At 40.6% G+C, this 26,401-nt stretch overlaps 1 protein-coding gene across 12 annotated transcripts in view; it reads right to left on the bottom strand.

The window, feature by feature from the left end:
- Window positions 1-26,401, bottom strand: part of TANC1 (tetratricopeptide repeat, ankyrin repeat and coiled-coil containing 1) — a 250,240-nt gene that overhangs the window by 91,530 nt on the left and 132,309 nt on the right. For all 12 annotated transcript variants that reach the window (XM_037848509.1, XM_037848510.1, XM_037848511.1 and 9 more), the window contains one exon: window positions 23,456-23,653. In XM_037848509.1, the coding sequence (XP_037704437.1) occupies window positions 23,456-23,653 (198 nt within the window). The remainder of the gene's footprint in view (window positions 1-23,455; window positions 23,654-26,401) is intronic.

The raw sequence follows: 26,401 nt of genomic DNA, 5'->3' as shown, positions 1-26,401 counted from the left end.
CAAACATGAGTCTGGGTACTGCTGAGAAGGGACTTTGCAGACAGAATTAAGGTTACTTATCAGCTCATCTTAAAATAGGGAATTATCCTGCATTATCTGGATGGGCTCAGCATAATTGCATGAGCCCTTAAAAGCAGAAGAGTCGATCAGAGAGAGGAAGAACAGAGATGAAGCAGAAGGACAGATCAGAGAAACATGAGGCATGAGGAGGATTCAATTTCACTTGGGGTCAACCCATTGTGGGCTCCCCAGACTGAGGGAGGGACCACAACTGAAGGAATGCAGGTGGCCTTTAGAAGTTGACAAGGACCCCTGGCCAACAGCCAGCAAGAAAATGGGTACTTGAGTCTTACAGGTGCATGGAGCTGATTTCTGACAACCACCTGAATGAGCCTGGAAGCATTTCATCCCCTGAGCTTCCAGAAAGGACGGCAGCCCTGCTGCCATCTTGATTTCAGTCTCAGGAAACTAAGAGCAGAGAATGAACAGAGACACACCGTGCCTAGACTCCTGACCTACAGAACTGTGAGATAATAACTTTGTGTTGTTTTAAGCTGCAAAGTTTGTAGTAATTTTTTAGGGCAGCAATAGAAAACCAACACACAGCTTATGAAATATCATCCCATTTACTAAGACAAACACTGAATGCTTAGTGCTAGAGCACCGAGCACCGAGCACGGAGCACCTAAAGACCCAGAGCTGGAACTTCATGGCAAATATAAAGCAGGTCTCATGGCTGCATTGTGCCTGCTTGCAAATAAAGCTGTATCTATGCAGAACTCAGTCTGACACTTGTGTTCATTCTTACCTGGTAGCAATTTATAGCAGGGAAGGCTCTAGCCTTCAACTCCTTTTATTATTGGCAGTAATGATAATTTACCATGAAACACCAAATAACTGAAATTGGCTTGTTCCATCTGTAAGAGTCATTATCCAAACAATCACAAATAAATGAAAGATCTGAATCCTTCCTGGAATGGTAAGTCCAGTATTTCTGAAAGGAACCAGAGAAGTAGCCCTTAAGGAGAAGGAGTTCTGCTATTCATGCAAGCAGAAATGAGCCATACACTTATGAATAATAACTGCCTCCAAAGAGAGGGAGGTAAGAACTCTGAAAACTCTCTTTCCTGTGGGCTGAAAGACCAGTGGGGCTCACAGTGTAGACTCTAGACCAGCCAGAAAAGCATCACGTGGAATTACAAATTCTCAGCCCCACCTTAAACCACAAAATGATCCTGTTGCATGCTCAAGACCTTGCCCATAGCCTCAAGAAGTTTACCATCAAGTATGAAGATATGCACAGAAACAGCTGCCCGGGGCACAGTGTTAAGCAATTTGGGGAGAAGTATAGGGGAAGGCTGCCTGGAATGGGGCAGGATCTAAGCTGGACCCCAGAATGAGATGGGGGTGACATCACCCCAAGAGGGACATTATCAACAGAGGCACGCAGAAAGATGGGAAAAACCGTGTTTTACTCTTTCCATCCCTAAATAGAATAAATGCAGCTTAAGGAATAGAACATTGTTTCCTTTCTTTTGGTTTCCTTACAGTCCTTAGCGCAGGGCTATATATTCAGTAGATGAAAACATTTATTACTTTCAATAAGAAAATGTTTCTTTCTGCTTTTTTAAATGAATTACAATTATTTGTTATAGACTAATAATTTTTAAGAAATTTTCTAATTTACGAATTTTTTTCAAATACTCATTTGGTGCACTGGCTATTAGGGAATCCTCTTCTAATTTCATTCTTTCTATCAGGCAGGAGATTTGGGGATTCCAGTCCATTCAGAGGATACTGCCTCTTGGAAGTTGTTCCACGACCTCTCCCTAACCATAACGACAGGGTAGGAGAAGAAAATCCTACGCCTCACTCATCAATTCTCTCTACATATTCTCAACAGCAACCAATTCAAAACTTCTCCTAACCCCAACCCTAACCCCCACTCCACCCTACCCCTCACCCTATACAGGAACCCTCATGTCCTACAACACAGAGAAAATGGCCATCAGAAGGAAATGCCTTAAGCTTTCTTCAATATTATCTTCATACTCACCTGCAACAATGATTGCAGGTGTCACATCCATGTAAAGCTAATCCTTCTACCTTTGCTCAGGTGCAAGATCAGGGACAAGAAAAAGCAAGAAAGCAGAAATCCAAATAATGAATTACTGGTACCCACTATAACATGGATGAATCTCAAATGCATTAGGCTAAGTGAAAGAAGGCATACTCAAAAGGATATATACTGTGTGATTCCATGTATGTGACATCCTGGAAGAGGCAAAACTATAGGTTTGAAGAACAGATTAGTGGTTGCCAGGAGTAAGCAGTGGGGGTAGAGGTTGACAACAAATGAGCAGCAAGAGGGAATAATTTTAGGCTGAGAAAACTGTTATGTATCCTGATTGTGGTTGTGATTATATAACTCCAACCATTTTAAATGCTTGTAAATCCATACAATGAAAAGATTATTTTACTCTATAGAAATTAAAAATTAAAATTTTTAAAATTAAAGGGGGCACATACCAAATAATGAATTTGAACCTCTACCTCTCACCATATTCAAAATGTATTCAAAATGAATCAATGCCCTAATTATAAGAGCTAATACCATAAAACTCATGCAAGAAAACATAGGGAAATTTCTTCAAGATCTTGTCTTAGGCAATGGAGTCTTAGATTTTACAACAAAAGCACAAGCAACAAAAGTAGATAAATTGGAATTCATAGATATCAAACTCTTTTGTGCAAAGGACATTATCCAAGGAAAATGTTTGGAAATCATATATCTGATAAAGGCATCTTATCAAGAATATATGAAGAAATCCTACAATTCAACAACAAAAGGAAAAAAAAAAACAATTTTAAAATGGGCAAAGGACTTCAATAAGCATTTCTCTAAAGATAATATATAAATGACCATATTAATGTGCTCAATGTCATTAGCCATTAGAGAAATGCAAATCAAAACTAAAATGAGATAGCACTTCACACCCACTAGGATGGCCATTTTTAAAAAATAATATATAAGTGTTGGCAAGGATGTGGAGAAATAGGAACCCTTGTACATTGTTGGTGGGAATGTAAAATGGTGCAGCCACCATGAAAAACAGTTTGGTGGTTCCTCAAAAAGTTAAATATTGAATAACCATAACTGGCAATTCTAGTACTAGGTACAATACCCAAATGAATTGAAGAGTAGGGATATTTGTACACCAAAGTTCACAACAGCATAATTCACAATAGCCAAAAGGTGGAAGCAACCCACGTGTCCACTGACAGATAAAATATGTGGCATATACTTACAATAGAATATTACTCAGTCATAAAAAGAAATGAAGTGCTGTTACATGTTACGCTACAGATGAAGCTTGAAGACATCACGTTAAGTGAAATAAGCCAGACACAAAAGAATATTGTATGATTTCTCTTACATGAAAAACTTTTGAAAGCAGAACATAGGTTACAGGGGGAATGGGGAGTTACTGTTTAATGGGTACTAGTTTCTGTTTGGAATATGAAAATATTCTAGAAATAGATAGTAGTGAAGGTTACACAACACTGTCGATATACTTAATGTCACAGAATCATACACTTAAAATGGTTTAAATGATTTTTATGTTATGTATACTTTACTACAATTTTTTTTTTTTAATAAAAAAAAATTTTTTAAGGCCAGGGAGAGGCTGGTTTAGGGTGTCCATCAGTGCAGGGCGAATCACTCTAGCTGAAGACAGCCTCCAAGTCTCAAGACCTGGGCAAACATATCTGGCCCCCTGACAGGCAGAAACTGCATCCTTTTTTCCTTCTTAAGCGAGTCCTAACTTTTTTTCTAAGGTCCCTGTTTTAAAAAGTATCCAATACTTGGAAAGAGGCAAAGAGATAACAGAGTGCCCCTTCAACGTTGTGCTGGGTGTTGTAACGCAAATGATCCCTGTTCACAGCGATGCAAATGAATTTTCTATGCAGAGAATATAAATCTCTGTAATCCAGATTCTTACTTAAGCCAGTCTTAATATCTTACTGTTCCCTCTTTAACGAGCTAAATAAAATCATTAACACATGACCTTCTTAAATTTGCAGGAGTTGTATTTTTGTCTTTTTGCAAGTTATACTTTAGCAGCACAGTGCATTAAGTGAACAAAAGACTGAATTTCCCAGCCTTCTTGTCAGCAAGGTAATGACAGTTAATGAAAAATAAGTGAGTATTGTGTGAGATTTTGAAGAACAGTACATAAACAAAGCTGAACCAGCTGGGTTTTCTTTGCTTTTTTTCTTTCCTCCTCTGGCAGGGATGTGGACATGTTGGCTGGTGCTCTGGCAATCATATTAGACCATGAGGTGACACTGTGATAGGATGGTGAGCACCAAGACAGGGGCTGGTTCCCTAATTACACCTTGACATAATCAAGGCCCTAGACCACCTACCTCTGGACTATTTATACAAGGGAAAAATATTCATCATATTTAAGCCATTATATCATTGATTGAGTGTACTTTTTAAATTTGAAGCCAGACATAATCCTAATACAAGAACATATTGTAACCCTGAACTACTGGCTCTAATCTCAGCTTCCAGAGTTGACAAGACGCTACCATATTGGCTGTCCTCAGGCTCAGCAAGGTTTAGAATTAAATGTGGAATGATGAAGTAAGTCAAACTGACAGTATTTATACAAAAATTATATTTAGGAATAAACTTACCATCCCTGGCATAATCAGAGTATATTTGTGGTACAGAATTTTTTGTTTTTAAAATATAATATATCAGAGTATCTGATTACCCTTGTGATTTCTATTTGAAATATGTAATTTTTAGCTTAACGTTCAATTTATTTTAAATGTATGATTTTATATTAGATTCACCAACGCAAGATTTGTAAACTGAATTAAAGGCTTATGAAAAGCTATGTTTAAAATTTTAACTATAATACATCGAACAGTAATTTGAAACTCATCATCTTCTTTGCATAAAATGTGCTCAGACATAAAAAAGCACATTTTAAAGACAGTTTAATTCCTCTCCTCAGGAGCCTCCCTTCTCTGTGTCTCACTGTATAAAGTCAATGTCTTCCTTTCAAAATTGCTCACAGGAAAGAGTTCAGGATTCTCTCATCTTTAAAAAAAAAAAAAAAAAAAGAATCCCTGGACTCTAAGACTACCACTGTCTGCCTGTCTACCCCTCTTCCTTGCAGCCCCTTGAAACCAACCAGCCATCATCATATATTTCAGGTCCCTCATCTGAATTCTACCTCCTCCCACGTGCCACCACAGTTCTGCACCGTAATCGCCCGAGTACTTGTCAGCATCCCCCTGCGGACGCGCACCTCTGCGTTGCTGGCATCTGTGCAGGAACAGCACTCAGAGCTGAAGCAGCATCTCTGAGCTCAGGAGCAGTCGCAGTCTTGCTATACCCTGTCAGAGGGTCGCTGTGTCAGGCCACACGCCTCTAACAATCCCAGAGAGTAACACAGCGGGACCCACTGGAGACTGAAAGCGCCGACAGAGTGAGCTCGAGGCAACCGTCCTTCTCTGACCTCTCTGCTGATGAGCTCACACTTGAAAGCATGTGATTTCCATTATCTGAAATACCTCTCGCAAACCTCAGAAACCTAAGAGAGCAGCAGCAAAGTGCTATTTTGGGCTTAGTCATTATCTCCTCAGGACAAACCGCACTGACCAATGACAGAAGTAACCCATGACCTCATGACAGGGAGCCGGGTGAAGAGTCACAGCCGCCGCTCATCTCCTCACAGCCTGACCCGGCCCCCACAGGGCCCCGGACCGCGAACCCCATCAGCGACAGCATTCCACCGCCCAGCAGCGCCCCCGGGGACCTGAGCTCAGCACACAACACGGGGAGTCACATTTGCCACAGCACAGTTTCATACAGAATTTTTCTCATTGGCCAAACCCAACTAAAACTTTACTTTACCTCACTCTCAAAATCTGATCAAGATTAACATTAAATGTAGAATTCCCAGTTATACACTGATTACAACAAAAAGTGTGGCTGCTTCTTGACATTTTTTTTAAAAGACTAGCTATAACATGCTGCCATGCTAATCTTGTGCTTAGCACCTGCTGTCAACCAGGTCAACTCCATGGCCACATTAAATTACCCCATCAACCTCCCTCTTGTCTCCCTGTTCTCAGGGCTCCTCCTAAGGAAGTAAACATCTCTGGAGGCAGATGTCTGCTAATCCTGCCCAGCCCCAGGTTCCCACACGCCACGTTGGGTATTAGCAGATTCCCTGGCTACTTTCCACATGTGCTTAAACATCTTCAGCCTGCCTGCAAAAACATCTTAAACCCCTGGGTAAAGAAGAATGAAACTATTTTTAAAGCTCCCCAATGTGCCTACATCCAAAGAAAAGTATCTCCAGAAAAAACGGAGTTCCAACTTGTTCCACTTTTATACTTCAGCTAATGAACAATTCTAAATTATCAGGGGGGAAAAAACACATCAAGATATATATTAAAACTTACTATGCCAAAAGAACTAACCATTCAGAATTTTAACTTTAAAGCATTTACTTTTTATGTAGCATTTACTTTGTCATGTAAAAAGTCAAAGCCAGAAGGCACTTCCCTATTCTCTAAGAACTGAAAATATTTTTTCCTTTCTTAAAGTACTTGGACTACCAGACAGCATGCGGTCAGGTGCCCGTCACAGACTGGGAAGGAACTGTTCCTTCATAGAATACGCTGCTCATCTTGCACTTACCACAGGGTGGCGCTGCTTCCGCGAATTTCAAACTAAACACTGAAGCACACCCAGCTAGAAAAGTTTCTCGATCATCAAAGTAACAGTTTGCACAACAAAGCTTGAAGTCCAGAAATACTTTTTCTGTAAGGTTTCAGGTAACACACATATGCTTAACGGTCTGTACTGAGGGATTAAACAGCCGAGGCAGCAACTGCCTATTGGACTTAAGAGTACTGATTCTTTCATACTCAGCCCCTACAAAAACTGATCAGTACAATTTAGAGCCAACAAGGCAACAAAAGAAGGGCCAGTGGAGTCCTGCGTCACCTAGAGATACAACATCAAAAGTTTATCTATCCCTGAGTCCATACCGGTATAAATAAATCATGGAGGAAAACAGACAAATCTCCCCTGAGACAAATTCCAAGTAATTTATGTGGCTTCTCCACCCTCAGGAAGGTGGAACATAACTCCCCACCCTTATGTGTGGACTGTGCATAGCGACTTCCTTTCAGTGAGTAGTATGGAAAGGGGAGAAGGAATAAGAGTAACTTGACAGTGGAGAAACCATCACACACTACCTCAATCAGGTGCTCAAGGTCAACATCAGAAGTAATAAGTCATGCTGATAGTATGTATATGATGTGGAGAGAAGGAACTTTTACCTCTGCTCTTCCTCCCCAAAACCCAGAACCCCAGTGTAACCATGTGAAAAAGATCAGACATATAACAAAAGAGGGGCATCCTACAAAATGCCTAACCAACACTCCTCAAAACTGTCAAGGTCCCCAGCAACTTACTTTGCAGAAATAGAAAAACCAATAACCAAATTCATTTGGAAGGGCAAGGTGCCCCAAATAGCCAAAAATATCTTGAGAAAGAGGAATGAAGTGGGAGGTCTCACACTACCTGACTCTGAAGCATATTACAAAGCTACAGTGCTCAAAACAGCATGGTACTGGCATAAGGACAGAGATATCGACCAACGGAATCGAATTTGAGTATTCAGAAATAGACTCTCGCATCTACAGACAATTGATCTTTGATAAGGCAGTCAAGCCAAATCAGCTAGGACAGTGCAGCCTCTTCAATAAATGATGTTTGGAGAACTGGATATCCATTTTCAAAAGAATGAAAGAGGACTCCTACCTCATGCCCCATACAAAAATTAACTCTAATTGGATCAAAGACCTAAACATAAGCGCTAAGACCATAAGACTCTTAGAAGAAAATGTAGGGCACTATCTTAAAGATCTTGTGATAGGAGGTGGTTTCCTAGACCTTACACCTAAAGTGTGAGCAACCAAAGAACAAATAGACAAATGGGATCTCCTCAAAATCAAACACTTTTGCACATCAAAGGACTTTGTTAGAAAAGTAAAAAGGCAGCCTACACAATGGGAGACAATATTTGGAAACCACATATCAGATAAGGGTTTAATATCCCGAATATATAAAGCAATCCTACAACTCAATAACAGAAAGACAAACAATCCAATTAAAAAATGGGCAAAAGACATGGACAGACACTTTTCCCAAGAGGAAATACAAATGGCTCAAAAACATATGAAAAAATGCTCAACCTCACTGGCTATTAGGGAAATGCAAATCAAAATCACAATGAGATACCATCTCACACCTACCATTACCCAAAAAAACAGAAAATGACAAGTGCTGGAGAGGATGTAGAGAAAGAGGCACACTTATTCATTACTGGTGGGAATGTAGAATGGTACAACCGCTCTGGAAGACAGTGTGGAGGTTCCTCAGGAAGCTAAGTATAGATATGCCACATGACCCAGCTATTCCATTGCTAGGCACATACTCAAAGAAACTGAAAGCAAAGACACAAATGGACATTTGTAAATCGATGATTACTGTAGCATTATTCACAATTGCCAAGAGATGGAAGCAGCCCAAATGTCCGTCAACGGACAAGTGGATAAACAAACTGTGGTATATACACATGATGGAATATTATGCAGCTGTAAGACAGAACCAAGACATGGAACATACAACAACGTCGATGAACCTTGAGGACTTTATGTTGAGTGAAGTTAGCCAGAAACAAAAGGACAAATACTGTATAGTCTAATATGAAATAACACTAATAAGCAAATTTTGAGAGTTAAAAGCTGATAACACAGGTTACCAGGAGACAGAAAGAGGGCAGAGATCAGGCATTTGATGCTGAAGGACTACAGAAATGTTCAGCAGGAATGATTGTATAGATCCAGAAATGGATAGCATAATACTGTGTGATGGTAGAACAATATTACAAGTACATGGAACAAAGATGTCTGTGAGTAAAGCTGAAAGAGGTGGGATAGGGGAATGTATGACACCACAGGTAAAGATAGATGATGAAGACTGGGACTGTATAACTTGGCAAAAACTGGAGTGACCAATGACTGTTGCTAAATGTACAAATATAAAGATGTTCTCACATGTGGGAGAACAAATGAATGTCAACCATGCAGAGTTGTTGAAAAAGGGATGGTATTCAGGAAAAAAACATAATCAAAGCAAACTGGAGTCTATGGTCAACAGTAACATCCCAGTATGCTTCCATTAAATGTAACAAAGGCAATATACCAAAGTTAAATGTGTATGAGAGGGGGATATAAGGGAGGGATATGAGATTCTTGCTAGTGGTATTGTTTTTTGTCCTTACTATTATATTCTATTGTATGACATTTTTATTTTTATTTTTTATTACTCATTAAAAAAACACCTTTTCATAATCAATATGTTCAAGTGCTGACTGCAGTGATAAATATACAACTGTGTGATGATGCTGGGAACAACTGATTGTACACTGTAGATGGTTGTATGTTATGTGAAGATATCTCTATAAGATTGTAGGAAAAAATATAGAGGTAAAAGTGCTGGAGAAAAACAGGGAGAGAAGGATGCACCTATTTACTGTTGATGAGGAGGCTGAATGGTGTAGCCTTTCTGGAGGTCACCGTGGTGGCTCCACACGAAGCTGAGTATGTGGGGCCATGGGGTCCTGCGATCTCATTGTGGGGTGTGTATTTGGAGGATCCGGGAGAAGAGACATGGGTGGACATTTGCACACTGGTGTTCGTGGAGGCAGCATTCACGATTTGCAAAGGGTGGAGGTGGCCTAACGATACACTGACTGAAGAACAGAATGGTGAACTGTGGTATATGTATACAATGCAATATTGAGCAACTATGAGGAGTGAAGCTGTGAGACACGCAATGAGGTGAATGGATCCTGTAGACAGCATGTTAAGTGAACTACACCAGAAACCAAGGCAAACACTATAATGCCTCACCAATATGGACTAACTACAATGTGTAAACTCAGAATTGAATCTTAGAGCACAGCCTAAAAGGGAAATGATTATTGTAATGGTCCCTAGATTGTAAGCTCTTACAGCAGTCAAATCTATTCCTGAATTGTAATGGCTATCTCCAAACTCTGAGATGTTGGTCCCTTAATGTATAGATTGATCTCTAGAACATTGGGTATCTGTGTTACACCTGAAACTCAGAGATAGAGCTCAGCAGATATGAATATCAGTATTTACACATACAATAACTTTAAAAAAAAAAAAAAAAAAAAAAGATGAAACAGAGCCCAGACTTCAATTAGAAATATGAATAAACCAGACCTGGTGAAGACGAGAGCAAATCGGGCCAAAGGGTAAAGGTTGAAACTGACTGTGTTCAAACTTCAACTTCCATGTGAAACCAAGGGAAGAGATGTTTATTTGGTGTAGGATCTATATTTTCTAAGCAATGTAACTTCTACAGTCAGTTTGTTCAAACACTACAATTACATGAAACTTTGGATAGGAAGTGAGCTATGGTAGGTCTGTATAGATTAGAATGAAATAGCAACCTATCCTAAAGTAATTTGGGTGGAGAATAAAAATATATATTCGGGGCCCCCCTGAAGAGCTGGGGGAGGATGCAGAGGTGTTGGGACTTCCTCATCTGGATTGTTGCTGACGTTCTCACAAACATTGGGGACCAAGGGCTTGGTGTGCTGAGCCCTCTGTCTTGGGGCTGGCCCCTACGAAGCTTGTGGCTGCAAGGAGAGGCTAAAACTGCTTATAATTGTGCCTAAGAGTCTCCCCGAGTGCCTCTTTGTTGCTCAGATGTGGCCACCTCTCTCTAACTAACCCACCGTGGTGGGTAACCTCGCTGCCCTCCCCTCTATGTGGGACCTGACTCCCAGGGGTGTAAATCTCCCTGGCAACATGGTATATGACTCCCGGGGATGAATCTGGACCCGGCATCGTGGGATTGAGAACATCTTCTTGACCAAAAGGGGGATACGAAATGAAACAAAATAAAGCTTCAGTGGCTGAGAGATTTCAAATGGAGTAGAGAGGTCACTCTGGTGGGCATTCTTATGTGCTATATTGATAACACTTTTTAGGTTTTAATGTATTGGAATAGCTAGAAGTAAATACCTGAAACTACCAAACTCCAATCCAGTAGCTTTGACCCTTGAAGACGATTGTATAACAATGCAGCTTACAATGAGTGACACTGTGATTGTGAAAACCCTGTGGATCGTACTCCCTTTATCCAGTGTATGGATGGATGAGTAGAAAAATGGGGAAAAAGCCTAAATGAAAAATAAGGTGGGATTGGGGGGGGGTGTTCTGATTTTTTTGTTTGTTTTGTTTTGTTTTCATTTTTATTTTTTCTTCTGATTCTGATTCTGGTGTAAGGCAAATGTTCAAAAATAGATTGGGGTGATGAATGCACAACTATAAGATGGTACTGTGAACAGCTGATTGTACATCATGGATGACTGTATGGTATGTGAATATTTCTCAATAAAACTGAATTTAAAAAAAAAACAAAACTGTCAAGGTCAAATATAAGGAAGATCTAAGAAATCATCACAGCCAAGAGGAGCCTAAGATGATGACCAAACACAGTGTGGTAGCGTGGATGGGATCCTGGAACAGAAAAAGGACTTTAGGACTAAAGAATACAGACTTTAATAAAAATGTATCAATACTGGTTCATCAACTGGGACAAATGCATCATACAAATGTAGTTTATTAATAATGGGAAGCTGGGTACATGGTATATGGAACTCTCAGTACTGTCTTTGCAACTGTTCTATAACTCTAAAGCTATTCTAAAAGTAAAAGTTTATTGGAAAATAATAGTTCATCCAAGGCTCAAAGGGTAACTGAAAGATGCCTTCACATACAGGAGAATCCTTTTACCATCTATATTAAAGAATTCAGGTTGTGTTCCTGGCAGTCACTTGATATCTGCCCTAGAGGAAGGGGGTGAAGCAGGAAAAGCACTGCTTCATGAAGGCCAGGTAAAGAACCACAGTGGCCACACAGCTGGATGGCATCTGTGCCACCTGTACCTTTTGAGAGTGGTCTGATCTAAAGCTGCTATTCAGACAGCAGTGAAGTGAGGTCTTTGGAATCAGACTGAGGTTCAAATCCCAGCCAGTCTTTAACTAGCTTCAGGCAAGTTATCCAAACTCTTGGGGCTCTCCAGTTTCATCAACTGCAAAGTGGAGCCAGTGTCTGCCTCACAGGGTTAAAAATGTAAAGCATCTAGCTAGCACACACCAAGTACTGAGTAAATACGAAGTTTCCAGCCCCCCTTTCCTTTCCTCTAAGATGAAGGTTGGCAAACCATGGCCCATGGTCTAAATCTGATCCACTGCCTGCTTTTATAAATAAAGCTTTATTGGGAACACTGTCATACTTATTCATTTATATATCATTTTTGGCTGCTTTCACACTCCAATGGCAGAGATGAATAATTTCAACATAAACCATAATGCCTAAATTATTTACTATCTGGCCTTGCCACAAAAAGCTCACAGACCACATTCTAAGGTCAAATACTATATTTCCAAAAGCTAACACACACTTTTCATTCCTTATCTTACTTGCCCTCTACAGCATCTGCTATAGATGCCACATCTTGAAGCCAGCGCTCTTGAATCATTACATAAGACCCAACCCATCTCTTCACCTCCAAAATCGCCTGTCCTAAATTCACATTTATTTATATCTTCCCTCTGCTTAAAAACAGTTAAACGACATCCACTGCAAAAAAAAAAAAAATCCTTCCTGGTTCCAACTGTATTTCCATCCTCATCTCTACTGTGACTGCCACCACAGCCCTCCAGATGTGACCTGGGCCTGTTCTTTTCCTACTGTACAGTCTTCCTGCCCAACCTCACCCCTGAGAGCTCCAGGCAGCCCTGTAACCCCTACTCATCCTTAAGAACCCCCTTCAAGGCTACATCAACAGGGTACCTTACCAGTCACCCCAAAGAGATTCTTGCTGTTCTCTGTGATGTCACGACACTTTAGATATCTCAATATTTTAAGTCATCTCTCTCACTAAACTAGGAACTCCCAAAGATTTGTGCCACATATTCATTTATCTTCATAAACACCTCACCTCTACCCCAGAGCCCAATACACAGCCAATGATCAACAACTCTGTATAAAACAAATGTTTATGGAATCTCAAGAAATCGGTGAATGAAAGACGGATTTAAGTAATTCAGAGTACCTTTGAGGCCATCTGGAAAAATAAAGATCACCAAAAAACAGTCACATCCACCTACAGTGTCCTTTATAATGACAGGGATCCTGGAAGAGATTCTTGCCAACTTAACTGTCAGCAAGTCTATGAGAGCTGGAGGGGAAAGAGCTCACGAAAGCACTACTGCATAACAAGGGATTTTGTTTTTAAATGGCAAAGGGCAAATGACCTAAGAATTTCCAGTTTGTAAGAAAAAAAAAAAAATAGGGACGGTAAACCACCAAAATAATCAAAGACTGTCAGAATGCAAATAAAAATGTGATTCTCTTAAAGCAATCTGCTGGTAAATTTCTTTCAGCAAAATACATGTTGGACTCAACAGGTCTTTCTCCCCCTTCTGTATGTTGTACAGAAAACTACTTTGTCAATAAGTCAAGGTGATTTGTGGATTTCAGGCTACAGGTGAGATTATGGTGCTTTAAGGCAGGAACAAAGTATAAGAAAAAATAAAGTATAAAGTAAGGCCTAAAATGGGGTAAATATTAAGTCTTCTGAAACAGTTTAATGCACACTTCCTTGACCTCTCCTGAGATACTTCTCCCCAGCTGAGACTCCTACAGGGCTCAGGTGACTGTCTCAGGCATCTTTATCCAATCAGCAGAACCTGCCCTCACCTCACACCAGAGCCCAGATGCTTCCCCACCCTCATCCCCCAAATCTTTAGCATCACTTCTTGTGAACTGCTTTTCACACTCCTCCAAAATTTGGTTGTGTTCTCACCAATGGATCTTCCTCACTTTCAATAAAAGCTGCAACAGGACAAAGAATAAACAAACAAGACATTTGGCTGGGAGCAACACCTACTAGAAGAAATGAAAAGCAATTAAATATCTAGAGAGACCCTCCAGAAGGTGTGGCTGGGTCAGCTCATCCACAGATACCAACAGTTGATTTGTACTAGTTTCACCAACATTTACTAACTCAAATCCAAGTATCAACATTTAGATTTTAAAGGTTCCTACACTGAAGCAGCGGTGGCTGCCCCTTCCTCCAGGTCAGGAGAAAAGGACCGATGTCAAAAGAAGACAAACATGAGGGAGGCCAGCACAAGTGAGAAGGAGCAATTTACTCAACCTCAGATTTGGGAGCTGGTCTGATATAACAAGGGAGCAGCAGCACTTCTCAGGCACATTCTATGAGCCAGGTACTTTGCAAACATTCTCTCTAATCTTCACAAAGACCTATATGGTAGATAATTTATTGTCAATTCTAGATGAGGAAGCCAAGGGTCAAAGCAGTTAGTCGAGAATTTCCACTATCACACGGTTACTAAGAACACAGACTCAGGATTTGAACCCGGGTCAGTCTGGCTGCTAGGGCCAGAAATTTCCCACACCACTACAAAGGCTGGGTGGGGTTTTTCAGTTTGGAAAACTGCAAGGGAAGAAGTTAAAATTTACCTACTGCAGATATGATCTGCTTGAACCTCACAACCTCTTAGACAAAACAAAACAAAACATTAAAAAAAACGATCCATTCTGCATGAACTATTCAAATTTTAATACGTGTATATGTAAGTGTATGCAAATCCATCCAAATCTTGGAGTACATACATTTGGCTGTATACAGAGGAACTGTATAACTGAGAAAAATGCTTTGCAAATTATTTTGTAAAAGTAAAATATTTTAATAAAGGAAACCCTATTGAATTTTTAATAAAGATGAAATATCAGAGCTCAAAGTCCACAAGCATCTTCTAATTGACACAACAGGAGATTGCTCATCTGTTAAACCTCACTTCCAGACCTCTAATTTCCATATCAAATATTAACACTAGACTCTGTGATGTACAGGCATGTATTTTCTTTTAATTACTGAAGACACTCAATAACCAAGAATTATATCCAGAATGTCCTTGTGAAACAGCAAACTCTCCAAGACAGAAATGGACATAAGACTTCCCGGCATTTTCTCAAATGACACTTTCCTCTGGAGTTACTGTAGAGTTGTAACCCGGGCACATTACTGGGCACATTCTCTGCAAGAATGAAGGAGGAAGTGTGATCAGCCATGGAAGGATCTGAGTGTAGCATGAGAGACACATCTATTTCCTCAGCCAATCTCAGCCCTACATAATCCTCACAAGATGTGATTCTGGTGAGTAAGAAATGTAGTTCTGGTATAACGTAGCCATAAGCACAAGCTATTTACTTCATCTGAGGCTCATGCAAATAAACAATGATCTGTTCCAAGGGTGGAAGAAAAACAGCTATGCCATCCAGAAATTGTATGTCTGCATAGAGCATCCATGGGCCATTTAAGGGAGTTTCAAGGGTAACCTGATTCAAAGATTTCTGCCTGAAGTGCTGACTTTGTATCTCACCTGTGTAGGGAGCGACTCTGTGACTCTGCTCTTATGTGGAGCCTCGTATAGAAAGTTGAAATTTGCACAACTTCAACTGGAATTTTCTTCTTATTGCTTGGTGAGCCAATCTGGAACTAGTTGAAGCATTTATTTTCCATCAACTCCAGGAAACACTGTTTCTCATTTCCACATGGGGGCTTCACAAATAACAGAGGCAAGGCACCACCAGGCATCACCCCCTCTTGGTTTACTTGAAGTTCTCTTTTCTCCTAAGAATCATGACTTTCTGAGACCTTTTCACTTACATCATCAGTTCTAAGAGATAGCTTCCTTTACAGGGCAATTTTATAATACTTAAGATGTTAATCACTTCACATGAATCAAGTGCAAACCATGAGGAGATGAATAACACAAGTGGTTGGTGGCAGAGCTGGGGGTGGCACCACGACCGTCAGCCTCCTCCATGCCCCACCGCACTCATGTCCTGCTCACAGGGAACAAAGCCTTCCAGGAGGCCAGCGTGGCACATCAAGGAGACATGTGCTTGACAGGAAACATACAGATCTGAGGGTGGAACCACACTGGAGGGCATCTGGCTGAGGACAAAGAATGGAAGGGTCCAATACCATGGGAATCCATTTAGGGCCACCTAGTCAGATGAAGGAAGCTGAAAATGAATTCCAAAGCAAACGGCAACACGGAAATAGCATCCACCATCAGAGGGCTTGCGTGTCAGACCCTACACTTTACAGTCAACATCTCATTTACATTTCCTATGCCCCATAAGAGAAGCAACATCATTATACCTATCTCACCTATAAGCCACCCAAGTGTACAAAGCTGTGAGGTGATTCCACCTCCGATCTGCTCAAGACAGGGGGGACTTGTCAATGCATCAGGGTCACTGACTTTAACTAATACTAGTCGCCCAAGTGCCTGATGTGTTGAGCATAATTTATTCACCCAGGGTCTTCAAGAAGTGGCCACATTACCTGCCACTCAGCACCTAATTGTGACCAATGAGGATGAATCTGTTAATGATGAAAGTGAAATGAAAATCCTATCTCCTCAGAAGAGTGTGTCCTAAATTATGTTTCTTAGAACTCTGGAAGATTCTAATGCAAAACACTGTTAGCCATGCTAGATAAGACCCAAAGTCAAAGTCTACTGGTCTCAGTGCTCAAGGTCCCCATAATGAATTCCAAGAAGGCACTAGTTCCCATTTTGTAAGGCACTCTAGTTCAGACAAGTGTCTCTCTTCTAGAAATCATCATCGTATGTTCACTTTAGTTTCCCGCCTCCAGGCCTTTGCCCACGCTTGCCCCTCTGCCTGGAACATACCCAGCATTCTCTGCCAACACACACAGACTCGTTTCACAGCAAATCTGGGATCCAAGCTGAAACATCAAGTCTTTCCTCCCTATCTCTATTTTACACTAACATTCATTAATGTTAAATTCAGACATAATAGTGTCCGTGGGCTTCTGTGGCTTCTTGTTTCTCTGTGAACGAGAAATGATCAAAAAGAAGAAATTCCTGCCACCACTGCTCCTGTCCCATCTATTTCTTTGAGGGGAAAACACTCATTTCTGAACATGGCACTGGGTTTGTTCTGCTGCCATCTGACACCACCACAGGGTGCAGCTGACACTGCTGTAAAGTGTGACTGGATGAAAACTCCACTCATAATTAACTGCAGGTGGTGGGAAACATGCAGCAAAAACACTGAAAGCCCAAGAAAAGGTGAGACTGACAAGAGCATGGAAGGGCAGGGATGGGAAGGCTGCTGACAAACCCAGTCTAAAACACTCGCCTTCACTCCTGCTCACTGCCTGATGATAGCAAAACCCTGAGAGAGATGTCAGATCTTAACTAAAGTATCTCAAGATACGGGAAAGGTGTGCTCCTAGCTTTATAACTCTAAGATGCCATTACATTTAAATTACTCACATGTCTGGTAGTATTTTCAACCAATCACACACAGTTGTATGTGAAATATTGAAATCCTATTCATTTTAACAGTTACATATAGATGTCCCATTGCCACTGGCAAACTGCCTGAAGGATGTGTTTTCAAGGCCCCCAACTATATTCACGCTACAAGATAGATAAACCTGGAAAACACTATGCTAAGTGAAAGAAGCCAGTCACAAAAGACAACACATTGCATGATGCCACTCAAATGAAATGTCTAAAATAGGTAAACCCATAGAGGCAGAAAGTAGTTTAGTGGATGCCAGAGGCTTGGGAGTGGGAGGAACAGGGAGTGACTGCTAATGGGTATGGGGTTCTCTCTTAGGGGAGACGAAAATGTTCCAAAATTACATTGTGGCGATGATGGCACAATGTTGTAAAAACACTAACCTGCACCAATAAGGAATTTTATAACACAATCACATATTCTGTATCAGTAGTTCTCAAACTTTGCTATGCATTAGAATCCCTGGGAAGCTTTTCCCCTCATTGAGTAAGTTTTCAATAAAATTCATAAACACCTACAATAATCCTCTGTAGTAACATGAGTTTTAGGAGAGATTGATTTGGTTAGGAAGGGAGAGCATCAAGCAAAGTATTTTCAAAAGTGTGACAATTTGGTGAAAACTTACACACCAACTGATGTTGCTTTACATTTTATTGGTTTCAAAACAACTTTTTTTTAACTGCAAAGGAATATATTTAAACACAGGAAATAAAATATATGCCAGTCCATACCTACATATTCTCCAGGGCACACCTCCTACACATTAAGTCAGAATCTTGGGGGTGGAACTAAGGCATCAGTATTCTTTAAAACTCCTGGGGTGATTCCAGTGCAGCCAATTGAATATGAGTGAACCAGGACTCCTCTGCAGTGGAGTAAGTGTCACTCAAAAGACCTTCGGTTGAAAGTAGAACAAGTGCCCACTCACCGATTCTATGTGTGAACATACATTTTAAGCAGAAGAGACAGTAGGTCTGTGTTGTGTGTGTGTTGCGCACAGCTGGGCACAGCAGTAAGACACAGGCAGAGCCATCTAATCCTGGAGCAGGCTACCAATTAGCGAGTCTTCAGAGGATACAAGAACACTCTTCTGTTCACCACAGCAGGAGGAACTGTCCTTGCTGGAGGCTGGATTCCTAACCGTGGCCCTGACCACTCCAAAGTGAAAACTCAATATCCCAAGATGACTAGAACTAGCTGGTCCTATGAGAAGTGGGGCTGTGTGTTTCCTGGGTTATTCTCCATCCCCCAAGAATGAAGCCTCCCAGATGGATCTGTGCACACAACCTTCAGCCCTCCTCAGCCCATGTCCTCTCCAGTGCTTGAAGCCAGAACACAAACTCCCATCATTTACAGCTCACACATCAACAGCGTCCAGGCAGGAATGATGGACACAGGAGGACGTGCTGGAGCAGAGAGACTAGAGAATCTGGGCTTTAGGTCAAGCTCTGCCACTAACTTGGGAGGATTTGGCCAAGTTCTGTAATGACCAAGAGGTCTTTGCTTCCACATCAGCAAAGAGGCCTGGAGGTGCCTCTTCAACTCTAACATTTCCTCCATGATCTTCACCGTGTCATAAAGACTGCAGTCATAGCTAGAAGTGGAAGCCGGCTGAGCGTCTTTTTGACCATGAACTTTATTTGACTCTGCTGTGATAATTCCCCTGCCACGGAACTGTGGAAAGCAAGAAAATGGAAATTGTCTGAGAAGTGCAGACGGAAGGGAAGTTCAAAAGAAGAAGGCTACAGAACGCGTCTTCTTACTAATTCTCAGTTGTCTACACCCTCTAGACTCGACAAAGCACCATCCATTTAGACTGTTCTCACAAAATATGAACTTCAAAAAGAAGCCTCTACAAGAATGCTAGAGGGAATGTGAAATCAATACAGTCTTCCTGGAAAGCAGCCAGGCAATACTTATCAAAAATCTTGATAAATGCAGGCCATTTAGCACAATAATTCCACTTCTCAGAACTTACCACCCTTGAGGAGATTCCACACATGTGCAAAAACTACTAAACAAAAATATTCGTATCAGGAATTTAAGAGCAAAAAACCTGGAAAATAACACAAGTATCCAATTGGAAATTAGTTGTTTTTTTTTTTTAAATCAACTTTAGAATTCAACTGACGTTAAATATTGAGTTCTTCAAACAAACTTGAAATTGCTCATGATATAATAGTAAGTGGAAAAAGGCAGGCAGAACGTGAAATGAAGGGGATATAGTGTGGTCTCAAGTTTAAGTGGATGAGACACAGAGAAAGCAGATATTGATCCAAAATAGAGTAGAAAAAATATATCAAATGCTAATAATAATTCTCAATGACGAGAATTTCAAACTTTCTACAAATTCCACCCTTGTGGGGTGGGGAAAGGGAAAGCCTCGGCAGACATCATTAACCCATGGTCCAAGAATCAGAGGCAGCCTGACTTCTACTTCACAGCCTGTCAGTTCTAAGATTTTTTTTTTTCTTTCCTAAAGAACAAGACAATCAGAACATTTTCAAAACTATTATATTGGTCAGGTCAACAAGGAAGACAGAACTGGACCTGCAGGCAGCAGAGGCTGAACTAGCAAGCACTGCCCAGGCGACCTTCCTCCACGCAAGCTCCCGGGGAAGAGCTCCAGTATTGAATTTTTACCCTTAGCTGGGTTACACCTCATCACAGTACTTTAAAATAGTTGCTTCTCACGCATGCTTTTACCTTTTGATTGTTTGATAATGGACCCAATATGATCTGGGAAAAGCAATCCAACTATATAGTAAGTAATGATATTACTAATAAATAAACCACAAGAAATGAGTTTTTTTTTCCCTCTTCTCAGAAAGATAAAAGGATGTATAACAAATGTTAATGAATTCTTAATCCAAAAAGAACTGCAACAGCTACAGAGCTACTTTAATGACTACTGATCCTTGCTTTCATTCCCAGAAAACGAATTTCCCATTTAGGAAAAACAAAAATTTTAATCAGAAAACTGAATCTCCCGACTAGCTATGGAAAAAAATAAGTGAAGCAAGATGGCAGTAGTGTAAATAAAAATAAAGACCACTATAAGTAGAATTTAAGAAATGCAATCATGTCAAACGCAAGGTCACATTACTGAAATTATCTCTGGCCCAGAGTTCCAAAGGTCCAGGAGATAATCACCAATTGTATTAATATACAAATTTTCATTAATGTCTGACTGTGTTATTCAGAGCACCTCATTACAAGGGTTCATAGTATTTGACCCTTGCTGGAATAATAGTTTCAGTAGCTGCCAGTTTCTTGATTAGCATCAATTAGTGAAGAGTTTCTATCCAAACAAGTAAAACAGGTTTGCTTTTGTTGTTTTTTTTAAAGCACCTTCTTAAACAAGAGAGAAAGAAAGGGGTCTTTTCTTACAAATCAGAACAAAAACCACCAAGGTAATTTCAGGGCTGATGTGATGACTGAATCCTGAAGACACAGCCCTCTGGGACGGCTCAGTACCTCACAGGTGCTGAGGACACACTGTATTTACGGTGCCATATCCAGCAGCCGTGCTAGTTTTTTAAATAGATGGATATTTTTAAATCCAGCGCACGTTCACAACCATATGTTAGCTATTTTTGTGGGCAGGTAGAACATTAGGGCTCTGGATACTTTTCCAAAAATATGGTTTAAATAGAAATCTGCATGTGTTAGACTCTATGGAATGAAAATTGTTTACAGTTGGATGTATTCAGAGTCGCTGCCATTTTTAAGCATCTTTGCCCTTTACTTTTCAAATTAAAATCACCAGGATAATGAAGCCAAATTACCATTGTGAGACACTCACTTGCTGCACAGATTTGGGCAGCATATAGTATTGCTCTATTATAGAAGTATCTGCTTCATTTATGTAATTTCCATTTGGACTCAAAACATCAAATATGGAGGATCTTTTCTTTGACCCATTAAAAGGTCCAGTGTTGCAGAACTACTACTCTCTTCTATTCAGAAGGTCTTGCAAAGAATTTAGCAGAAATAAATTTCATTCCTATGGAGAAAAATAAACTAGAGGTTATTTTCTCAAAGCCAAGGGTATCTATGGCCAGGACGCATAAGGAGACAAGGCAGGTAGGGGCTTCTCTGCCCGGGTACCTGTGTTACACGTGGCCTCGGTGAGACCCTCCAAGACAAAATAAGGGAATTTTAGTACAACAAAAGACTTTGGACATACATTAACTCATAGCACAATTTCTAACATTAAAGCCTAAGGTCTGTCCCATCCCTGCCATGCTTCTAAACATTCCATTTACTATTAATAATGAAATTATGTCCGAAGTGCAGTATTCCCTGGGACCTCTCGGGTTCCTCAGTCCTAAGGTCCAAGCAACATCAATTCATGTGCAGTCACACAGATGACAGGAAGGATAACTGTTCAAAAGGAAAAAGATCTGCACACGGCATGACCCTCAGCTGAGGTCTCTCAGGGATCCAGACAGCTTCAGAATCATCTACACTATCTAACTAACAGAGATAAGGTGTACCTAGACATTTCCCTGCTCTTAAGCATTAGATGTAGGAGCACAGATACACAATAACTCAAGGGGAAAAGGAAAATATTGTGGCTGATAATAAAACAAAAAGTAAAGTGCTGTGAGCATTTTTTTTTAAAAAGAAGAGACTAATTAAAATCAGGATAACCTGACAAGAGAGAGAGTGTGGAAACTATGATTGGAGGAAAGGGAAGAAATCTGACAAAGAGATATGCAGGAGGGGGAAAGACAAAGAGGGAAAAAAGGGCATTCCAGGAATTTCCCCAAATACTGATAAACAGGTCAAATTCCTTGGCACAGGAAATCCCTTCATACCAAAGGCGTTTCCAAGTTCCAGCTAATGACCCAACTATAGCAATGTTGTCCAAAATAAGGAAATTTTAGTACAACAAAAGACTCTGGACATACACCAACTCATAGCACAATTTCTAACATTAAAGCCTTAAGGTTTGTCCTCTTAATTTTACCCCCACATAAACCTCAAATATTCGTTAAATCATTCACGAAAAAAAAATCTATAGGACATCTCAAGTAATACAAACATTCAGAACACCAGAAAAACAAATCCCAGTTTCACAGCCCCAGGGCACAATTTAAAGCAATTGTGAATATGTGTATGCGTAATTGAGAAGAATCCTTGCACTGGGAAATGATCAATAAGCCCCCAATTATCCTGCTTTTAGTAAACAAATACTCAGCAAGCCTAAAAGGAAATAGAACTTTTATGATTCTAGGTATTGGCATTTTGGAAAGGCTCACCTCACATCTGATTCATAACATTTCAAATTTAAGTAATGTGTGTTTTTTTGTCTTTTGTAATGTTAAGCGCAAAATGTTTACAAAGATGAGGGAAGCCAAAATACTTTAGAGTACATAATCTATAAGACTCTTGCCCCCACCCCTCTCCAAGTCTGAGTTTTCCAAAACAATTACATTTTATAGCTGTTCAAATGCTGGATGATGTAAACTACTTGGTAATATAAACAAACTGTCATCAGATTATACCTGCTTATATCCATAACCTTTAAAAGCACTGCAATAAATTTAGATTATAGTGTTTCCTAATCCATGAGCAAGAAATAACCAAATTGATGGTTAACACTAGTATCCATAACAAGCTCTTGAATCTTCATAAAAGTGTAGCCTGGGCAGTCAAAGCAGATTATAGGCTGAATTAAAGGGACAAGTCTGTTCAAACTACATGTGTATATACATATAAAGATTTCCTTCAGCCAGAAGTTACTGTAACTTATTACTGTAACAAAGAAAAAACATTCTCCCAGAAGATTTCTTTTACTTAATTTCCATATGTATATCACTTATATCACCGAGAAAGCTAGTTTAGGTATTTTTTGTTCTTTATTTACCTGGGGATTTTTTGTTCGCTCTTGATTGCACCGAGTGAGCCTGTCGAGGCAGCAGGGGTGATGAGGGCAGAGACATAGAGACACCTTTGGCCAAGCTCACCCTATAGGTGTCCTCGGCCACAGGAAGGCTGCTCACTGGAGAGTCGCCACCATGGCCAGGGGGGAGGACCGGAGAAGTCTCCGGACCCAAGTCACCTCCTGGGGGAGAGAGAATACCTTAAATTAGACTTTCCATTACAAATAGATTCAAATTTAATTCCCAAGAACTACATTCTTAGAATATCATTCCCAAATACAAGACTGCATGTTTTTGTGTGTGTTGCCTAGTTTTTTAAATGACTTTTTTTCCTACTGCTCTTAAGACCTTTCATTCTGCAAGGGAAAACTCAAGCTTCACTGCTCAAGCATCAGTGAACTCTGATGATCTCTGCCCGATACCCCTTTCTGCACTTTGGCAAGACGTTTGGTTTTATTCCTAAGAATGGGTCCAGAAAGCTACTGATTGGAAATTAGGTAAAGATCAAGCACAGATGATCCGCAAGATGCTTTCATTTGAGCTAAAGTAAGGAAGGGGGTTTACTGACCTTACATGGGTATGACTAAAATAGATTAAAATGACAAGATCCTTTACAGAAAGCCCTGTCCTCCCACCTTTCCTCTCCAAAAACAATGTTCAAGGGAGGGTCTAGCCTGCCTTAACATCCTTCCCTAGCACCATACAGCTGTCCTCTCATCCCAGGTACTCCCCAGCTCCCCACTACAACCAACCAGCCCCAACCCAGCTGTGAGACTGGAAGCATGGCTTGCTTATCGGGCAGGTTCTCCTTGGTATTCAATCTCTAGCAACTTGGGGACAAAGAAGCTTACTATTTTGAAATTAAACATTCTAGGACAGGCAGTCCCCCCATCCCCACCCCAAAATACAGAGGATACAATCACAGTATAGAGAGCATGCAAGGAACAAAGTATCTCAGGTCAACCTCTCGGAAAAATACAGCCAGTCCTCAATATTCAAATGACATGCTCTTCCCCACCAAACCAATCAGTATGTACTAAGAAGCAATTGAGGATATGCAGAGAGAGTAAGTAAATCACTCTCCTGATGATTAAAAAGTATTTAAGAGTTCTAAATTATGTCCACTAGAATTAGAAAGATACATAAAGTTTTCCACAAGCAAATCAGTCTCTCTGACAAAAGCTATTCCCTGGTCCTTATCATGCCTTCCTGAATCCAAAAAATAAGAATTAAAAAAGAAAAAAAGAAAAATCAAGGACTAGAGTTGAAAAAATAAAAATGAAAGCTCTCTACCCAGGTGGGAATTCAATTATTGTAGATCTTTGCATACAAAGCTTCAAAAGGATGTGGCCAAAACCTTCAAGTTCCAAATTGCATCGTTTCACATGTTTTATAGGTTGGGGGCAATGAAATAGGAAAGTTGTGCCCCTCCACAAAAGGTTTTCTGAACAACAACAAAAAAAATCAAACAGTTGGGGTAGGGTGTTAGGGAGTGGGATGGAGTTAACAAGCACCCTGATATTTGACAACAAAGAAAACCAAAACAAAATAGCAAGCACAAAGATAGAACTGGGGATGAAAGATAAAAGAGTTTTGGTAGAAAACAAAGGCTATGTACCCCAGAACCAGTCAAGCCAGGAAACGGGTTCATCAAGCCTTACTTTCAAACCCAGCAGAGCTGTGAACAGAAAAGCGACAGGTTCTGCAATAGGGAAGTACCATAGTTAAAAGGCAATTTTGGTCTCACCTGGGCCAGCTACACTTAAAGCATATTCATAACAAATGGGAAACTAAAGATTTATCACTAAATGCCCCAAAGGTTTGGCATCTGGAGGAAAAACAGAATTCCCAGGAAACGCACTAGAATTTTCAAAAACAAGGACATTCATGAAAATGCCCAAGATAAGTACCATGCTGGTTTGAATCTGTTATGTAACCCATAAAAAGCCACGTTCTTTAATGCAATTGTGTGGGGACAAACCTATTGTGGGTGGGACCTTTTGATTAGTTTGTTTCCATGGAGTTGTGACCCACTCAACTGAGGATGGGACATTTTGATTAGATTATTTCCATGGAGATGTGACCCCACCCATTCAAGGTGGGTCTTGATTAGTTTACCAGAGTCCTTAAGACAACTCAGGAGCTGACACACACCCAGATGCCTGGAGATGTAGAAAAAAAGACATCTGAAGATGCTAAGCTAAGACATGCAGCCCAAAGTTTGTGCCAGAGAAGCTAAGAGAAGACCCCCAGATGCTTAGAGAGAAATGCCCTCAGAGAACAAGAAGCTGAGAGAGACAGAAGCCTAGAGACATTTTGGAGAAAGCCATTTTGAAACCAGAACCCAGGAGCAAAGGACCAGCAGACACCAATCACGTGCCTTCCCAGCTAACAGAGGTGTCCCTCAGTGAAGGTATCCTCTTGTTGATGCCTTAGTTTGGACACTTTTATGGCCTTAGAACTGTGAATTTGTAACCTAATAAATCCCCTTTATAGACATCAATCCATTACTGGTCGTTTGCATAATGACAGCTTTAGCAAACTGGAACAAGCACCTTCTGTCTCTGAGGGAGTGAAGCAGGCAACTCTAGTTGCCTGAGAGTCCATTTGAATAGCCACGGGCCTCTCCAAGTCATTCAGCAGGACCAAAAGCTTCCCAGCTGCCTCCCCTTTGAATGTTTGGCAATGAAATAGAGAAGCTGGGGCTACAACAAAATGCCAACTCCCGTTGGGACTGACAGCCCTCTGCTCTAAGGACAGTGGTCAAAGTTGAAAGGACAGTTCATGCTCCAATACCTGGTTGTTATGACCAGTCCCCACCACACCACCTGTTTCACCTTAGAAACACAAGCAGGTGCTGCATCTACAAGAAGGGTGCCCAGTCATCCGATTCATCAATGATTAGGCAAGAAAGAGCAGGAAACAGATGA

This window comes from Choloepus didactylus, chromosome 9 (assembly GCF_015220235.1).
Source record: "Choloepus didactylus isolate mChoDid1 chromosome 9, mChoDid1.pri, whole genome shotgun sequence".
In the NCBI taxonomy this organism is placed as follows: Eukaryota; Metazoa; Chordata; class Mammalia; order Pilosa; family Megalonychidae; genus Choloepus; species Choloepus didactylus.
This window is presented reverse-complemented; position numbering and strand designations above follow the sequence as displayed.